Source organism: Giraffa tippelskirchi, chromosome 7, assembly GCF_054371585.1.
Source record: "Giraffa tippelskirchi isolate mGirTip1 chromosome 7, T2T-mGirTip1v1.2.pri, whole genome shotgun sequence".
In the NCBI taxonomy this organism is placed as follows: domain Eukaryota; kingdom Metazoa; phylum Chordata; class Mammalia; order Artiodactyla; family Giraffidae; genus Giraffa; species Giraffa tippelskirchi.
This window is the reverse complement of record NC_137281.1, coordinates 81,003,416-81,021,337: the sequence shown is the minus strand read 5'-3', so window position 1 is coordinate 81,021,337 and position 17,922 is coordinate 81,003,416. Positions and strand designations below refer to the sequence as shown.

The window sequence follows — 17,922 nt, the reverse complement described above, 5'->3', positions numbered from 1 at the left end:
AATATACAATAAGACAAAATCTAAAAGAACAAAACCAAATGATACTTGACATTAAGATTTTTATGGTAGCTGAATGCTAAATTTCATTCTGGAACTTTAGACTCAGGAGTAACCTTTGCATTCATTTCATGTCCAGTCTAGGTGGGAATTCTTTTCTCAGCAGTTCTGAACACGAAGCCGTATCATTCTGCCTAAGGTAGAAGCCAGAGCCACCCAGCGATGCACAATACTTTGCGTCCATCCTGAGATGTGAAGACTGCCTCTGCAGGTTAATTCCTAAAACACTAAGTGTCTACAGTAGGTAAGGAATGATACTGGGCCCTGGAAAGACATCCATCCAAATGACCTCTAGGGAGGACAGTCCAGTGGGAAGAAGAGCAGGACGAGTACACGGCTCCCTCTAACCAAAGGCACTGTCACACAGACATTCAAGACAAGCAATCTGAGGTGGGCCTTCAGAAAAACCTGCTCCTCTATCTACAGGAATGCCCTTCAGACTTTATGTCAGTTGTTTTGTCATGGGATCTCTTAATTTTCTCTTATTCAGATAAAAGGCACTCAGCTACTCTGATCACTTTTCAACTCAAATAACAATTCTTCCATGAGGCTCTTTCTGATTCCTCCTGAGGAAAGAGCTAAAAGTCATCACTCCTTCCTCGGCCCGCAAGGGCCTGTGTACCACAGAGACACATGGCCTAGACTGTGAGGCCCTGTACTTACCTATCAGCAAGATATCTCCCTCCATCTGGACGCAACCTGATGAGAGCCTGCCCTCCCCAACAGCTGACACAGTGCCCCCCACACAGCACATGCCCAGAAGGTGCCCACTAATGAACGAAGGGACACTGGGCAGGCACAATGTCCCAGACCCCTGTTTATTCTCCCCATGCTCCTCTGAGTGGTCTCTGAACCATCCATACCTCTCTGTAAAGTCAGTACCCAGAACTAGACACAAAAATCCAAAAGTTACACCCTGCAAGACAACGTCAAACCTGGATGCTATATGCTCTTAATGCAGCCAGAAAATAGATTTTAATGGAAACTAGACCTCTTCCACCCTATAAAAACAGAAGTGTGCTAATGCTTACCTGTTCTTAACCACTTCTGCTGAAGACTTTAAATTTCTTTATAAAGAAAGCACTTTTATTAAAATAAAATATTAGAAAGAAGTCTTGCTACTTCAAAACTATTTTTCCCTGAAAGGAGATAGGGTTGAAATACTTCAATTCAGCAAATTCTTACTTGAAATATTACCATAATGTATTGATTTTCACCAGACTCAATTGACTGAAAAGTTGTTTGTATAGCAATATTGGCCAAACCAATATACTAGAACAATTTTGTTACCCATAGTAATCAAGTACATTTCTGAAGTATAATTATGCTGTCATAAAAATAAAGCCAAGATACCCTTTTCCAAGCAATAAAGCAATAAGGGCTATAAAACAGGAAGAAGAAAAGGCTAAATAAATGAGATTTTTTAAAATGAAATTTAGTGTCTTTCAGAAACACCCCCGCCTCTTCTTCCTTCCCTTAAGCCAAGGTTAGCAGAAAATGATCAATACTTCAATCTCAATAAACTATTTCAATAATAGTTAATTCGGGTGGAAACAGAGTCTGAAAATCTCTGCTCAGCGACCTGTGACATCCTGTCATGTTGGCTGGATGCCAATAATCCATCATTGCTGTAATGAATGTGAGCATGTGTGAAGTTATGGGAACGTGGAGATGGGGCAGCAAAGGTGGGAAAAGTGCAGAGAGTCAGGAGCTCAGGTTCATTCTTCAGGTTCTAATCAATACAATGCACATTATTGTATGAAACAAACCTGTAACAGTGAATGCTGAGAGAGGGAAGTGTACATAATTAATTTTATTTGACAAATGCTCATCGATTTTCTGAAAATATTTAATATCCTTGCTTGTCACATGATCCTATAATACAATCCAGCTATATACAAGTATTTAATTTTACATTAAGATGATGTCTTATTTGCTTGTTTAAAATACGATCCTGGCTGCAAGGAAAAGGCACTTCATTTGATTGGAAATTTAAAGTTAAAATAAATCAATCATCCTAGCTTTTGGGTCAATATCAAAACCATTTAAAAACTACTCTTAATTTACAAGATGCACTTCAGGGAGAAAAACAAAAAGAAGTGGGGTCACTGATGCAGTTGTTAGAGAAACTGGGGCCAGGCCTATGACTGCTTCTGGTTTGGCACCTTTGGGTTGTTTGGTGAAAAAGGAAATCAGAGTTTTTCTGGGTAGTATGTGGTTCCCAATATTTATATCAAGGACTCTCTTGGTTGCACTTTCCCTTCAGGAATCCTATGTTTTAAAATATTTTGTTTACCAAACAGCATCTAATTAGGCAACAATTCATGTATTTTTTCATTTTCTATAACTGACCACCACAGCTTCTAATTTTCATGAAATAAATCATGTTAACTGCAATGGGCTGATACAATTCCAGTCCTGAAACAAAAAATGTAATGTTTTAGTTGGCCTGTAGGCCATATCACAAGGGCAGAATACAATTAAATAGTTCACACGATCTGAGTTACCGTCTCCAAGAACCATCCCCACCCTACTGTCCAACAAATATTTCATAATATAGGTAAGACAACAGGAAGAAGGCAAGACCAACACCTTTGAGGATTAGTAACCCTTCCTTCTTCTCTTATTTCTAGATGTGGCCAAATTAATTGTTAAATAATGGTATATATCCGATCTTTGAAATACCATGTAGTTAGCATATATGCTACCGATTATACCACTGAGAAAATTAAAGAACTCTGCTAAAACCTGCTTGGAAAAAACCTCCACTTGCCTCATTCTCATTCCAGCCAACATGTATACAGCATCTCTTCTATCCTTAGGACTGTGCCGGGTACACTAGAAAATACAAGTAGATGCAATGGACTCTGCCTGACCTTGAGAAAACACTGCCTCAGGGAAAAACAGAGTGAAAGGAAGAGATGCTGTGTAGAGTGCTGGCTCTACCACATGAATGTGAGCCCTAGCTTTTACCAGTGGTAAAATAGGCTTGCCATTATACCAGCTGTCTTATAGCAATTTGAGAGCAAGCTACGATAAAAGAGAATATACCTTGAAACTTTGAAAAATCATTCTATTTAAAACACTATATAATGATAAACCATATTCATAAGGCAACTAAAGAACAAAAGGAAACAGAAATATATTATGTATCACACTGTAGAATTTCTCAAAGTTAATTCAATACAACTTTAATTCTGTGAGATATTTACAGATCTTTCTCAAAAAAAGAATCCCTCGGCCAAGTAAGCATAGGAAGCCCAGGGATTCATATGCTTTCTATCATTGTTCATTTCTATCATGAACAGTAGTAAGTTCATGTAAGTATCATGAACATTCAGTGTCACAGTACTAAGCCTTTTTTATGGAACATCTAGTTTAACCTCACAGTAATTTCGTAAGATGTGTACTCAGTCGCTAAGTCCTGTCCAACTCCTTGCGACCCCATGGACTACAGCCCACCAGACTCTGTCCGTGGGATCCTCTAGGCAAGAATACTGGAGTGGGTTGCCATTTGCTCCTCCAGGGAATCTTCCCAACCCAGGGATTGAATCCATGTCTCCTGCATCTCCTGCGTTGGCAGGCAGAATCTTTACCACTGAGCCACCTGGGAAGCCCACTTTTATAAGATAGGTATTAGTATTATCCCCAGTTTATGCATAGGGAAACTGAGATAGAAGACACTATGTAACTTTCCCAATGTCAAACAAGCTGGTTAGTGGCAGATGCAGAATTCAAACTCAGAGTCCCTATACTTAACCACAACACATAACTGTTTTCTACTTCCTCTACATTTTCAGAATTTATTGTGACTCTATCAGAAGGGAATAGTACATGTGTGCTTCCTGATTTATTTTTTGGAGCAACTTGTAGCACTTTAGGAAATGAAGCAGTTAAAGTACATTCATTTACTTTTCCTAAATTATTCTTTCTCCTAGAATCAATCCATTTCATCCAAACTAATAATCCAAGAGATACCACAATTTAAAATTACCTGGCTGGATCGCTATCATAATATGAGTTCAGCAGGGGGCTATACACAGAATCCACATTTGGTTCAAATATATAGGCCCAGAATTTCATATTGTGTAACTGAGGAGAATATCTAAACTTAAAGGATGAAAATGTGATCAAATATTAAATAATATATATTGCAGTTACACAATATCATATCCCCTGAAATTCACAACATCCCCTCAAGTGGAGCAAATAAGACTGAAATATCAACTTCTGCTTCACATTTATTAGCTTTATTATTCTTTATAAGAAAAAAAACTAAACAGGCCCATTAGGCAGTTTTGTTACCAATGAGTGGATTTTCCAATATTTTCTTCATCTAGTTTATGTAGCATAGCCTGTAATGTAATCATTTTTGTTTGAAAAATCACAGTTTTTATAGTCAACACCATTAAGGTAAACTTAGTATAGGAGAAAGTCAATCATAACACATCAAACACTCAGTTTTATAGAGACTTTAGTAAAGTGGCTTTTCATTTCTTGATGATTATACCATTTCTGTGTGCTGAACTAAAAGCCAGAAATACGAGAACACCACAAATTGAAGCCCAGACAGAAATGAAGACCAATGATCATTGACAATGATCAATGATCAATGACACGATGGACATGAGCTTGAGTAGGCTCTGGGAGTTGATGATGGACAGGGAAGCCTGGCGTGCTGCAGTCCATGGGGTTGCAAAGAGTCGGACATGACTGAGCGACTGAACTGAACTGAACTGATCAGTGACAAGTGGTTACGTAATTTTATATCTTCATGTTCTCTCTCCTTAAGAATCACCTCGGCAATAAGCGAACTGTCTTCTTTCCATAAGAAATCTACGACATAAAATAAAGTACTGAAATGATCATGACACTGCCACTCACCCTCCATAAACAACCACTGTCAAAAACATACTGAATCTTACAATGTGTTCTGAACATTAGCAATGGAAGCCGACTAAATAAACCCAGGAGAAGTTGCTAATGTCACTGCAGCATCCTAGCAAGTTAAAGAACTCGTGCTAAGGACCCTCCCTTGGATACTGTGACTCTAATAAAAAGAAAACATCAGCCATGCTTCTTAGCTAAAAACATTAGCCAGGTGAATGGGAAATTATTTACAAGACAAAAAAAGTTCTGCAGATGGACAATGTTGGTGGTTACACACAATGTGAATGTACTTAATGCCACTGAACTGTAGACTTACAAATGGTTGAGATGGCAATTTTTATGTTTTTACTACAATTAAGGATAACAGTTAAAGAAAAACAACACTAACATAATTTTATGTTGTAATTTTCCCTTACTGGATGGGCATGTTATTTCTACTTCCCTGTATGCCCTCTCCCCTTTTTTATAAACCTGTTTTAAGATAAAAGATTAAAAGTTTAACACCTAGAATATTATTTTCAATAAAAATTATCTGCTGGGGTTTGGTCTTATGTTTTCTCCTCTCTAGAATGAACGAGGACAGTAAATTCACAGCAGCCCTTCAATTAAAAAATATAAACATGCTCGAGAGTCAAACATTTGGTGAAACAGCACAAATAAGTAGGTTAGATGTCTAAAGAAATGTGTTTGGATTCTATTCGAAGCCAATAAAAGGATTCAAAGAGTTTCTAGAAAACTTTTCTGTTTTGTTACACCTGAACATTAGCATAAAAGCATTAAGAAGAAGAAAGGCTGAGACTTTGAAAACTGCTCCCTCTAGGGAACTCAAGGGAAGCAATTCGAGTATACATGTTCCTTCTTATTTCTAATGGTACGTGAACCCAAGAACCTTCAGGACAGGGTAAAAAGTCAAGTCAGATAAGAGTGAGCAGGAGAAGACCAGGACGAAGAAATGCTATTTATGTAGTACTAGGGGTTGCATGGGAAGGAATGATAGTACAGATCCAGGAAAGGACAATGGTAGTCTCAAATTCTTTAGAAAAATTAGGCATCACACGTTTTAAGGGCAAGAGGGTAAGACCCAAGGATTGTGAAAGAAATGTGTTACTATTTAATTATCTGAATTAGCATAGTGGAAGCAATTAACATTCAGACTAACTACTCGACATACTCAGTCATCTATGGGAAAAAACCATCCAAATATGTAAACGTATGTTCTTAAAGGACTATGTTAAAGGACTTTAGGAGAAAGGACATTTCCTGGCTCTACCTACAGGGAGGATCGAAGCCCTGGGGAGGGAACTGGATCAGATAACTTTAAAGGAGCTTCTAACCTGAGAAATCTAATTCTATGCCAAGGCTGCATCTGAGTTGAGGATATTCTGGAATTTTAGGATGTGACCTTACATGTTCAAGGGCAACAGGGCAGTCTTGCAACAGGGCAATTTTAGCTATATTCACGTGGTTAGTAAGAACTCAAAATTCTAAGAAAATCAGTAACCAATAAGAACATAAATTAATTATTTTACAACTTTGAAAATATATATTAATATCAATAGTAAAATATCTAAGGTAAAAACACAATCATAATGTGATGCAGGGGTAGTGTATATATGGAAAACAGCTCTCTGGAGGAAAGCTTTATTACTCCCTCAGGGCTTTCTTACAGAATATGGATTTTTTAATTCCTAGTGGAATATTTTTCATACATCATTGCAGACTATTAAGTACCAGATATTACATTATGTAGTTTAAACTTTGCACTACTGCATGAGAAAGACTTCCCTGTCGAGAGAAGTATTTTTTACGGTTAGCATTTTTTAATATGAAAATGAACACTCCTTTAGGCTAAGATCACTGCAACCAGAATTTGGGAGAATTTTATAACTTAACATATTCATCAATGTGTAGAAATTCTCTCAGGGGTATAGGGTGAGGAGAGAAGGAAACACAACAGGAAGACGCTTTTTAATAACTAAGTGTCGACACAGGGCAAAGCAATGGTATTTATAAGGTTTGTCTTCCACTGGGCATAGGTGTAAACAGGCAGGGGACTAGCACAGGGTGCTAGTAAGTTAAAAAAAATATAATGGTGTTAAAAGAGTGAAAAAAAAATGCATTAAACTTCAGGCCAGTTAAAGGTACACTTGCTAATGGTGGACTATTAAATGCTCACCCAGGAGAGATGCAGACTCAGAAATATTAAAAAGGCAATATAAATGCACTTTTCCAAGCAATGCCTGAGAAAATAGATGCCTTGCAGAATTTTGGAGTCACATGTGGAAATAAAATCTAAGTGCTGGTGGTCATTTAAAAATCTTTGCCATAGAGAACTTGGATACCCACATTTGGCAAAAGTGGATAGAAAGTTTAAACAAAATTGACTACTCACTTGTAGACTGTGCCGCCGTTGCCATGACCAAGAGTGTCTCGATACCGTATGTCTTGTTCATTCATCTCCACAAGAAAGAAAGAAAAACAAAAAGGGTGTCATGCTGTGGATGGAAATGTCAAGGAAAAGCAACTCTGGGCCATAAACAACAAGCAGTCTGGGTCATTTCAAGTTCAGCTGCAAGAACGAGAAGATCAATACAACATTTGCTGTCCAATTTATAAAAGACGATACCAAGGGACAAAGTGATGGAAAGTTTAATGACAATTTGTTTGCCTGGGTCATTTCATTAAAGTTTGATAAAAGGTGTCAAAATGGAATGATATAACATAGCTCAAAAGGGTCAGGTCAGCGATACCGATAAGAACAGTCTCCAGCACTACAATAATCACTGCCAAACAGCACGGCACCTAACCAAAGTCAGACTTGGCAAGACACACACACACACATCCCTAGTAATCCAATGCACAATCTGTATCTGTAAATACATCAGCCCCTGAAAACTCCTCAAGTGACCCTCTAATTAACATTAAACAAACGAACTGAATAATGTTAATGATTTTCCTAGAGTTGACAATGCTTTTTGGGGGGGAAATGATAAATTAGTACTGAGCAATAGCTGGGTAGAAATCTTATGCTCATGGAAAAGTGCCAAATCAATGCACTTTAAAAGGCACGTATAGCAAAATGTTATAATGCATAAAAGGAAAACAAGTAAGCATGTGAGTCATATAAACTAAAGTTGTTTTTCTAATCTATTATATAAAGCAGCAACATGTACATTTTCCCAGGTTCTGTAAAATTGTTATACCACAAATACTACTCTCATTTGTATAGTAAATAGAAGTGAAATTATTTTAGTACCCACAAAATAATGTTTTAGAGTTTGAAACAACTCTCTAAGTAATTATTTATCAAATGACTTTAAGACTAGTCAGATTCTATTTAAGGTATTCAGTAATTTTCTACACACTGGTCCAGTTGCTTAAAAATTAACTGCCAACTTTATTCACTAAGTGGATTCAATAAAGTGTTATTTTCCATATAGCTAAAGCTTGGGAAAAGCCATAGTAAGCCCTGAAGAAAAAAAAAAAATCAATTTCCAGGGAATTGCACTGCCTTGCATGGGCACAAAATGGATGGAGTTTTTAATTCAGTATCACCTGGAAAAAAATAGTTTCCTTTCAGACCATTATAGTAAAGCTTTAAATATTTTGCTCTACTCTAAACTTTCACCAGTGGAATAAAACAAGGCTCCATTTATCAAGGGAAATATTTTTCTTCTATACATTTCTGAGGTTGAAGCTTCAGAGAGCTGTGATAACTAGGAATACAGTGGAAGTAACAGAAATAGCTTCCTTTCCAAGCCATTCTGCCAAACTGTAAAAGAATATTGACAGATTAATGTATAAAGACCAATCTCAGCACCTAATTTAATTGCAGTACAACCTAACTGATGTAATTTGCAATCAGCTAATTACTACATTTAGGGTCAGAGGCAAAATGACAGGTGAGTCATAAAAATTGGCAAAAATTTTTCTATTTGAGGGAAATTCTTTTCTTCATTTCCTTTAAATCATTAATACAGAAAATAAAACATATTTCAACCTATATAAAATATGTGGCATGAAGAAAAGAAAATCTCATTATTCTGGACCAAATGATTTTAAAGCAGCATGACACTGCACATAAAGTAACTTGAGATGTTAAACAAACTAGCACAGTTGCTACTGGGTTTACCTTGATCAAACAGTATAAAATATACGTATGTAAATATCAGTATATATTGGCAGGTACAAATAGGCTACTTCCTTGAAAACATTCCTCAAGGTAGCCTAAACATGACTGCAACAACCTAATTTGTACTAGTAACTTGCTGAACAATCTGTATCCTCACCACGGCCTGAAGTAAATTTCTAGGAGACAGTTCATTCAACGTCCACAAATTCTGAATTGGTAGCAATGAGGTTTAAGGGTAAGCTGGATGCAGCTATAGGATCTTGGCCCTAGAGAGGTCACAGTCAGATTACCTCTCCTCCATCTACACCACACCATCAGAACTTTCCAGGTAAAAGGAACAGTAGTTTCCACTTAGAAAAATGTAAATATCAAGATTCAGTGATATTACACATTTCAATAACATACTGTGAGAGACCTAGGACTTTAGAGGGGGCTTGATTTTGTGATATTTTGCTGGAGGCAGAAAAGGCAAAGGGGTAGGTCTCTAAGTAGCTTCAACCATTATAATCCCAACATCAGTCTTTTTTAACCTTTAAATCCCCTAGGCTGAAAAGAAAAGTGGAGCAGTCACCCACCTAGCACTCCAACTTAACCAGGAGTGGTAGACAGAAGAAAGGCAGGGGATAAGCTGAAAGCTTCAGCAATAAGGGGATGTTATGGATGCTGTATAGGGTGTAGGGGTGTGTGTGTACAGACAAGTGTTATGCACATGCCAATACAATGTTTAGGCAAATTCAAGGGTGGAAATTTGGAATCTCTCAGATAATGAGAAAGATTGTAAGAGTATCATAAAGATAGAAATGGTTTTAAAGAAAAAGTTCTAGAACTATGTCACTCAAAAAACAGTATCCATAAAAAATTAAGTGTTTCTACAATATTTTAAAGTTTTATATAGAAATCTGCCTAGACTGTAAATAGACTGGTAGATTTTTCTATTTAAAAATATCAGATCTTTTGTCTATGGGAACTTTCTAATTTTTATAGAGTATATAAGTATTAATCACATCAGAAAACTGTTAAAAAGGAAAAATATTAGCGTCAAGCTTATGAACTGATTACAACAAATTTTAAGAATTGTGTATCTCTGATCAAAATGGGTTACTTTAATTGATCTTAAATGTGAGACAATCAGTAAAGGGATAAACAAATAGCTAACAACATATCTGCTTTTTTAGTTTAGAAAAACATATTAATTCAACTTTTCTAAAATGAAACATAGGAACAGTGCTCATTATGATACAAAAGTGCGATTTATAAGCCTACAAAGTATAATATTTAAATATTACAGTTGAGATCAGGTAACTTAAAAATCACATATTTTTACAACATTTTAAGCTTATAACCCAATTCATTTGTGTCACGTAACCAGTCTAGGTGAGAACTCAAGTCTTTCAAGATACTCTGCTCTGCGATCTCAGTTGATCTCATGGGTAAGTATGGAGGGACAGCCTCTCCATCCATGGCCACTGGCCCATAGGAAGGAAAATAATCAACTGAAGGGCACTCAAAAGTTAAAAGCAATTTCATCAACTACAATGTCTGTTTTTAAGAAGAGAAATCACATAGCTCTTTAAATAAGAGGTAAAAGAAAGTTTTTATACAATTAAAGATAGCAAATAACTTTTCAGTATTAGTCAGTTTCCTTGTTTCAACTAAAAAAAAGGCAAATAAAAGGCAGAATAACAGATGTGAGGGAGGAAGAAGAAAAAAAAACCCCGAGAGTTACAATTACGTGTCAACTGCCATGTTGGCAAATGACCTGAGAGACATGACTGGCACTGGGCTCTGATGCTGCAGAAAGAGAGGCAGGGGGCGCCAGGGAGGGCGGGGAGGTTCTGTTGGTGTGGGCAGATGGCTGTTATGCAGTCTGGACACACACAGTCTCATCCATATTTAGGTCAGACCTAAGATGAACTGTAAGAATCTAAGTGTTTTATATATTGGTAATAGGACAGTTTTTAAAGCTAATTTTACGTTGAATACTATTTTTCTTCCTCCTTTTTTTTTTTTCTTCTCCTAAACACAGGAAGTTTTTTAAAGGCAACTGAAGTTCACAAAACAACAGTCAAACATGTAGCACGATTAGAATTATTTCTAGATTTCTGACTTCACGGTACATTTATACTTGACTTATTAGGAAGAGAAAAACACTGTCACTCTCTCCTACAAATTATAAAAAAAAAACAGAGGAAAGATAACTTTAGAGATGCAAAGGTCAAAGTCATACATCCCTGGAGTAACTGCACTTTTTTTAATCCTTTAAATTGACCCACTGGGCCATTTCTAATCAGTTTCAAATCAAGGGCCAATGTTAAACAGATGATACTGCACTACAACTAAAGTGGGAAAAACACATCCAGAAAACACATCAGTGGTACTGACTTACAGCGCTCAATAAAACATGCCAAAAATACCTTATGATTTTTTTTCAAGCAGGAAAAAAAAGGAATCCTCCATCATAAAGTGATTACAGAAAAACAATGCCTTCTTCATTCCAATGACTAAATGTTAAACTTTCTAAAAAATGTCTGATTTAATATAATATTAATGAAATTAATGAGGAAAATGAAATGGAATTCAATTATGGATCAACAAAGAAAATATTTTTTGTTTACTGTCTGCCTGTATTAAGAAGAATCAGTACCTATCGCTTATAAATCACTAAAACAAAAATGCTCAATTAATCCTACTTTTATATGTAAAGGTCTGACAGAAACCAGTCCTATCACCAGACCTTTGCTTCACAAATCGAAGCAATAATGGTTTCAGAAAGCAGTCACACTCTATGAGCAGACAATTGGAGAGATTTAGTAAATCCCACTTTATAGAGCAGAGACTAATCGGAAAACACAAGCCAGTCAAATGTTTCTTATGAACTGTTGACACCATATCAATGCTGAATCAATTGGTGGCATTTACTCTGAGTGACAGAAAAGAAATAAATATTTATATCACATAACCTATATCAATGAACCCAGGCAGAAAGCTATTTCTAACCTGTCAATATTTGATTATCTTGAAGAATCATGTCCCTTTCTTTTAATGATTAATATGAATTCCTTATTAAATCTAAGTGGAGGCTAGTGGAAAGGCAAATCATTATTAATGCTTGAGAGCATAAACCACTAAAATAAAAAACTACGTGTAAGTGTTAAAGTATAGTTAAATGTGACTTACATCTTCCATAGCAAGCGGTGTCAGTGTTCAGCCCAGAAATTTATTGATGCTACAATGGAGCATGTTACCTCACTGCAATGCAATCTCGCTCACTCTTTACTTACCTGATAGCATCAAGGACCGAGAAATTAAGAGGAGGAGGAGGTATTTTGAAGACTTCCAAAGGGGAGAGTTCTTAGTTTTGTTTGGTGAATAAAAGTAAACGTAAAATGGCTTATCCTTAAAGGCAAGGAAATGCCATGCTGTTTAACGTGGGGCTATCACATTCCCCAGGGAAAGCAATAAACTATCTTTAAGTGTCAAAAATCACTGCCATGACAATTCTCCACCAAAGAGAATCTCCTAACCGAGAGCACTAAGATATTTATGGCATTAGGTTCAGAACACTAGGAACATTTCAGAATGTTTATTTTTTTTGCCCTGGAAATAAACTGTTTTTCATTTTTGAAAGAATCTATGACAGGTTATTTTCCGTTGCCTGGGTTGAACAAATGTAGTTAAAGCTTCTTAATTTATGTCAATTTTGAAATATATTTTCCAGCTGAAGAACACAAGTAACTCATAAGTTACAGTTAGTAACTAGAATGCAAACATGCTGGAGATACATAAATATCCTAGGCTCAATATTTCAGCTTTTAGTCAGGTTTTGTTTCATGTGTCTGAAAACGTGCAGGGCACTAGGGGGATATATATGTGGACCTCAACTGAAACAAAAACTTTGGCTGCTTAAAGTTAAAAGTACTATTAGATAAACATGATTTAAAATTTGGGGACCAATAAAATTATACATACAACACCAGATTCTCCTTAGCTGTACACTGAATAGTTAAGGATTAGAATTCACACACTCTGGATGACAATCAGATGTCAAAACCAAATCAATTTACTTTTTCTAACTATATTCAAGAGATTACATGCCAAATAAATAAGGTTTCCAGAAGTACCACCATACAGTCATCATTTTAAGGCACACACATCTATTAGGCCACCAAGTTACAGGTGATATTAAAGGACAAGCATGAGGACCCAGCTTTGTCTTCTTGACATGCTCCACTACAAGTACTTGATTCATGAAATGCCAATGAGGCTTGGAGAGGTCAGCATGTGAAGGCACTGAATAAGCATCTGAGATAATTAAGATTTCAGCCTTCGAAACATGGACGGGAAGTGAACAGCAGTTAAGAAAATCAATAAGAGTCTTTTATTTGCGGTGACACAGATGTCTCAGTCAATAGAGCCTAATAGGCAGGCTTGATCGCAATGGACAGGCGCCTGCCTCCAAGGCTATCAAAGGGCTTCCTCTATAACAAACATTAAAGTGCATTTATGTTGCTATTGAAGAATCAAGGACCCTGTAGGTAGCTTAATTTACCAGTGTATGTTTAAAAGCACTATACTATTTCAAATGTGTCCATTTACTTGAATCAAAATTAGTGAGAAATAACTGGCCTGCAGGCCCGTTTGTCCCTCACTGACTGGAGGCGGTCACTCTGCTTTAGGTGACCAGTTTAGGGCAAACTGAGGGCTCCTGAAGGCCAGGAATTTTCAATGGCAGAGGTCTGTTGTGACTGTGTTCCTCTAAAAAGCCAGTGTTAGTTTCAGGACAAAAGAAGGAACTAAGGTGAGAAAGTTGACAGTTTTTCTTTTTCTCCCTAACGATAATGAGAGAAACAGTCACCTCGGGACGCAGGGCCATTTCAACAACCCATGGGTTGACACACTTGTTCAGAACTGATTAACTTTTTCTACCCTGAGCTGGCAGCAGGGTGTGTACATGGTACTTCAATCTGCTGGGAGTGAAACCCATTAGCACAGTTTGAAAAACGTGCTGCAAATTGTTCTGCCAATCAAATTAAGCTATGTAATTCATTTATGACAAGAAGAAATTTACAGACCCTTTATCTGTTTATTAAGTTTATGGATAAAAAAAAACACTGGACAGCACTAAGTTACTACTATCAGAAAATCTGAATCTGTAATGACACCTACCTGGCCATTGGCTAATATTTTTTTCAGTTCGGCAGAAGACTTCTTTAAGCTGAAAAGAAAAGGCATAGGTTTTAATAGCAAATTCATCAACACCTCTGAACAACATTGAACGTTCTAGACTAAAATACACTTTTGCTTTAGGTGTAGACATAGACTACACTTTTTACATTCTTATCCCTATGTAAAATATTTTCTAAAGTAACTGGCCAAATGGCAAAGGCATCAGTAAGAGACTGAAGCCTGTTAGTAATCTAAAGCAATAAAGAAGCCTACTATAATAATGAAGCGAGACTGTTGCACAGACTACTTCAGAGACCTCTCCTTGCTATTAGTTCTGCTCTTTTGGGGTAGCCTTTCAGTGGCTATTTTATGTTGAGCACCACCAAGCACTTAACAATGCACTCTTAGAATGTTCATCTGCCAAGCACTTAACAATGCACGCTTAGAATGTTCACAGCAAAGATTACAGAACTTCAAAAGATAAAATAATTTAAGTTTTGATTTTTTTTATTATAGTTAAGAGTTAGAATTCAGCTTCCTGAGAAGCAAATGTGTAGCAGAAATAATTGCAGTATTTACTCACTGTGTGCTCTGGAACAAGATACTTAGCCTCTCTAAATCTCAACTTTCTCTTTCTATAAAGTGGGGTAAATATCAATGTTATAGTGCAATCAAGAAAATTAAATATGACAAAAAGCCTAGCACTGAGTTCTGTACACAGTAGGTATTAAATCAATTTTAGCTGCCTTCTCTTTCCTTTCTTCTCCTGCAGGTATGAGAGCCAGTTTCCAGAATTATGTAAGAAATATGGAAATGTTCTTCTCTGGACATATATGACTACGTAAAAATTTATATGGATGAGCTTAGGGAAAGTGGCCAAAGGATGCTACGAAGTCCTTCTAGCTTCATACTGAGTTACACCTGTACACATTCACTCAATTAGTAGCTGCTGCTGCTGCTAAGTCGCTTCAGTCGTGTCCGACTCTGTGCGATCCCATAGATGGCAGCCCACCAGGCTCCGCCGTCCCTGGGATTCTCCAGGCAAGAATACTGGAGTGGGTTGCCATTTCCTTCTCCAGTGCATGAAAAGGAAAAGTGAAAGTGAAGTTGCTCAGTTGTGTCCGACTCTTAGTGACCCCATGGACTGTAGCCTACCAGGCTCCTCCATCCATGGGATTTTCCAGGCAAGAGTACTGGAGTGGGGTGCCATTGCCTTCTCCGTCAATTAGTAGAGTGGTGTATAAAATAGTACCTTTTCCCATCTGTATTTCAATTGAAATTTAAAGCTTGTTAACTCTATCCTTAATCTATTTACTCTAACCCTCTCCCCATCTGCCAAATTAACTCTTCCCTTTGGTAGTTATCTGCAGATGTCTTTCTTTCCACCACACCCCTTCCCAAGACTGGAAGCTCCCTGAGAACAGAGACCACATCTTACTCACATCTCTATATATTCCATTTCCTTCCCACCCTTGAGCCTAGCCCAATGACTTGACACATACTAAGTGTTTGATAAATGGTGGTCATTATTCTGGTTGTTATTATACGGTAGTAAACACACACACACACACACACACACACATTCGTTACCTTTAATAAGTTATATCTGAGAAAACCTCAGACTTCAAGTTTGACCACACTCACCATTCCAAGTTATAATTACTTTTCTTAATAAATACTTCTTAAATTTCTTAAATGAAAACTATGGGCCCCCGAGTCTCTATATTTCCCAGACTTTATAAAATGTGTCTTCAGTCAATGATTCTAAATTTTAATAACATCCTCCCAAGTCTAAGAATTCATGCACTAAGCAGCAGTTAAGAATTTTGCAGAACAGGACTAAATCTGAAATACATTAAAAAAAAAATTAAATAACTGCCTAAAATGAGACCAGCTGAAAATAAAATAACAGACTCTACTATTTCCTGAGTGATGAGCATGTGCCATGCATTGTGCTAAATGCTATTACTTAGTATCCTGATCTAATGCTCACAATAACTATACCCCTGTGGGTATACTCTGTCAGGGGGAGTTACTTCTCATGTATATAGAAAACCAAGGTACAGACCTTGCTCAAGATCACTCTAGTCTATCTCACGAACATAAATACACATTTTTTTCTTCCTGGAAAACATTTGGATCCTTATATTCCCATAAATAGTCCCAATTAAATATTTGCAATTATTATAAAAACAGAAATAACCAAACAATGCCCAGGCAATGTTTCGCCACAGATATTCCATTATGTCATGCAACTTGAAATAATAACATTTTGATTCATTGCATTTACACAACACCTTTCATCCAAGAAACAAAACGTGATTCCTTAATACAACTTCATCAATCTTCTAAACACCAGCGGTAGATAGATGGAAAATTTAATCATCCTAATTTTATAGGAGAAAGCCAAGATGTTCAGGAAAGGCCGTGCTTGGCAGTGGGACTTGAACTCAGTAATTATGGCCTAGGAACACCATGTGAATGAGTAAGCTCAATTTTTAAAAAAATATTTATGTATTTGGCTGTGCCAGGTATTCGCTGCAGCATGTGGGATCTTTCAGTTGCAATATGCAAACTCTTAGTTGTAGCATATGGGATCTATTTCCCTGACCAGAGATTGAACCCAGGCCCCCTGCACTGGGAGCTCAGAGTCTTAGCCACTGGACCACCAGGGAAGTCCATAAGCTCAATTTAATAAACAGTCACCCACCTAAGGCAAAGACCAATTCATGCTTTAAGAGTGACAGAGGAAAAAAATGATTTCATTCATTATGCCAGTATCTGGCCACCAACTTGATCTGGTAGAAAATTACATTTATATATCCTGGCAATTTCTTTGTGCCTCAGTTGACTCAGTGTTTTATCTGGTAGCTGTGACTTGAGCTATCTAAAAATCACTTAAAAAGATCCTTTAAAATTTAAGTGTGATACAACTGTCACCTGGGTATGACACTTTAAGGGAACACTGAGATAGTCAAAGAAGAGTGAAAGGGTGAGGAGACTGGAAATAATGCTGTAGCAGAAAAGCTGAATGAGTTGGGAGAGTTTAATTCAGAGACAAAACCTAGAGGGAATATAAATAATCTGCCTACTCATTTATTCAAGCAGTACTATCACCTATGTGTGAAGCATCATGCTGGAAGCTAGGGTTCAACAATGGCTGAGTAGTATTCCACTGTATATATGTACCCCATGTTCTTTATCTACTGAAAACCATAATGGAAAAGAATATGAAAAAGTATTTATGTGTGTATATATATATACCTTAACACTTTACTATACAGAAATTAATACAGCACTGTAAATCAATGTCAATAAAATAATCTTTTTTTAAAAAAATTAATATGCTACCATCACTGCCCTCAAAGAGTACAGAATTTATTGGGGGACAGAAGTGATTACAATACAATGTGCTAACCACTATAGTAAAAGCAAGCACAGGGAAATAATGGGAATTCATAGAAGGGGTACCTGGCATAGACTAGGAGGTGGGCAATAATGAGGGACAGTTTTCAGAAGAAGATAACAGCTTTATTCCTCAAAGATAACCAAGGTTAGCCAGGATGAAGGCAAAGGAGGGAGTGGATTAAAAGAAGAAGAAAGCAGGAAAGAGATAGCAGCAGATGTGAAGGCCCAGTAGTAAGAGGGAATGTGATCCATCAAGGGTACCATGTATT

The 17,922-nt window shown here is 36.9% G+C and overlaps 1 protein-coding gene across 12 annotated transcripts in view; it reads right to left on the bottom strand.

Moving 5' to 3' along the window:
• Window positions 1–17,922, bottom strand: part of MAP2K5 (mitogen-activated protein kinase kinase 5) — a 262,303-nt gene that overhangs the window by 196,248 nt on the left and 48,133 nt on the right. For all 12 annotated transcript variants that reach the window (XR_014060033.1, XR_014060035.1, XR_014060034.1 and 9 more), the window contains exons 7-8: window positions 14,246–14,294; window positions 7,340–7,404 (exon numbers count right to left, since the gene is read on the bottom strand). Coding sequence is in view for 9 of the 12 variants with exons in the window: in XM_081511849.1 (XP_081367975.1) it covers window positions 7,340–7,404; window positions 14,246–14,294 (114 nt within the window). In the remaining 3 variants the exon portion in view is untranslated. The remainder of the gene's footprint in view (window positions 1–7,339; window positions 7,405–14,245; window positions 14,295–17,922) is intronic.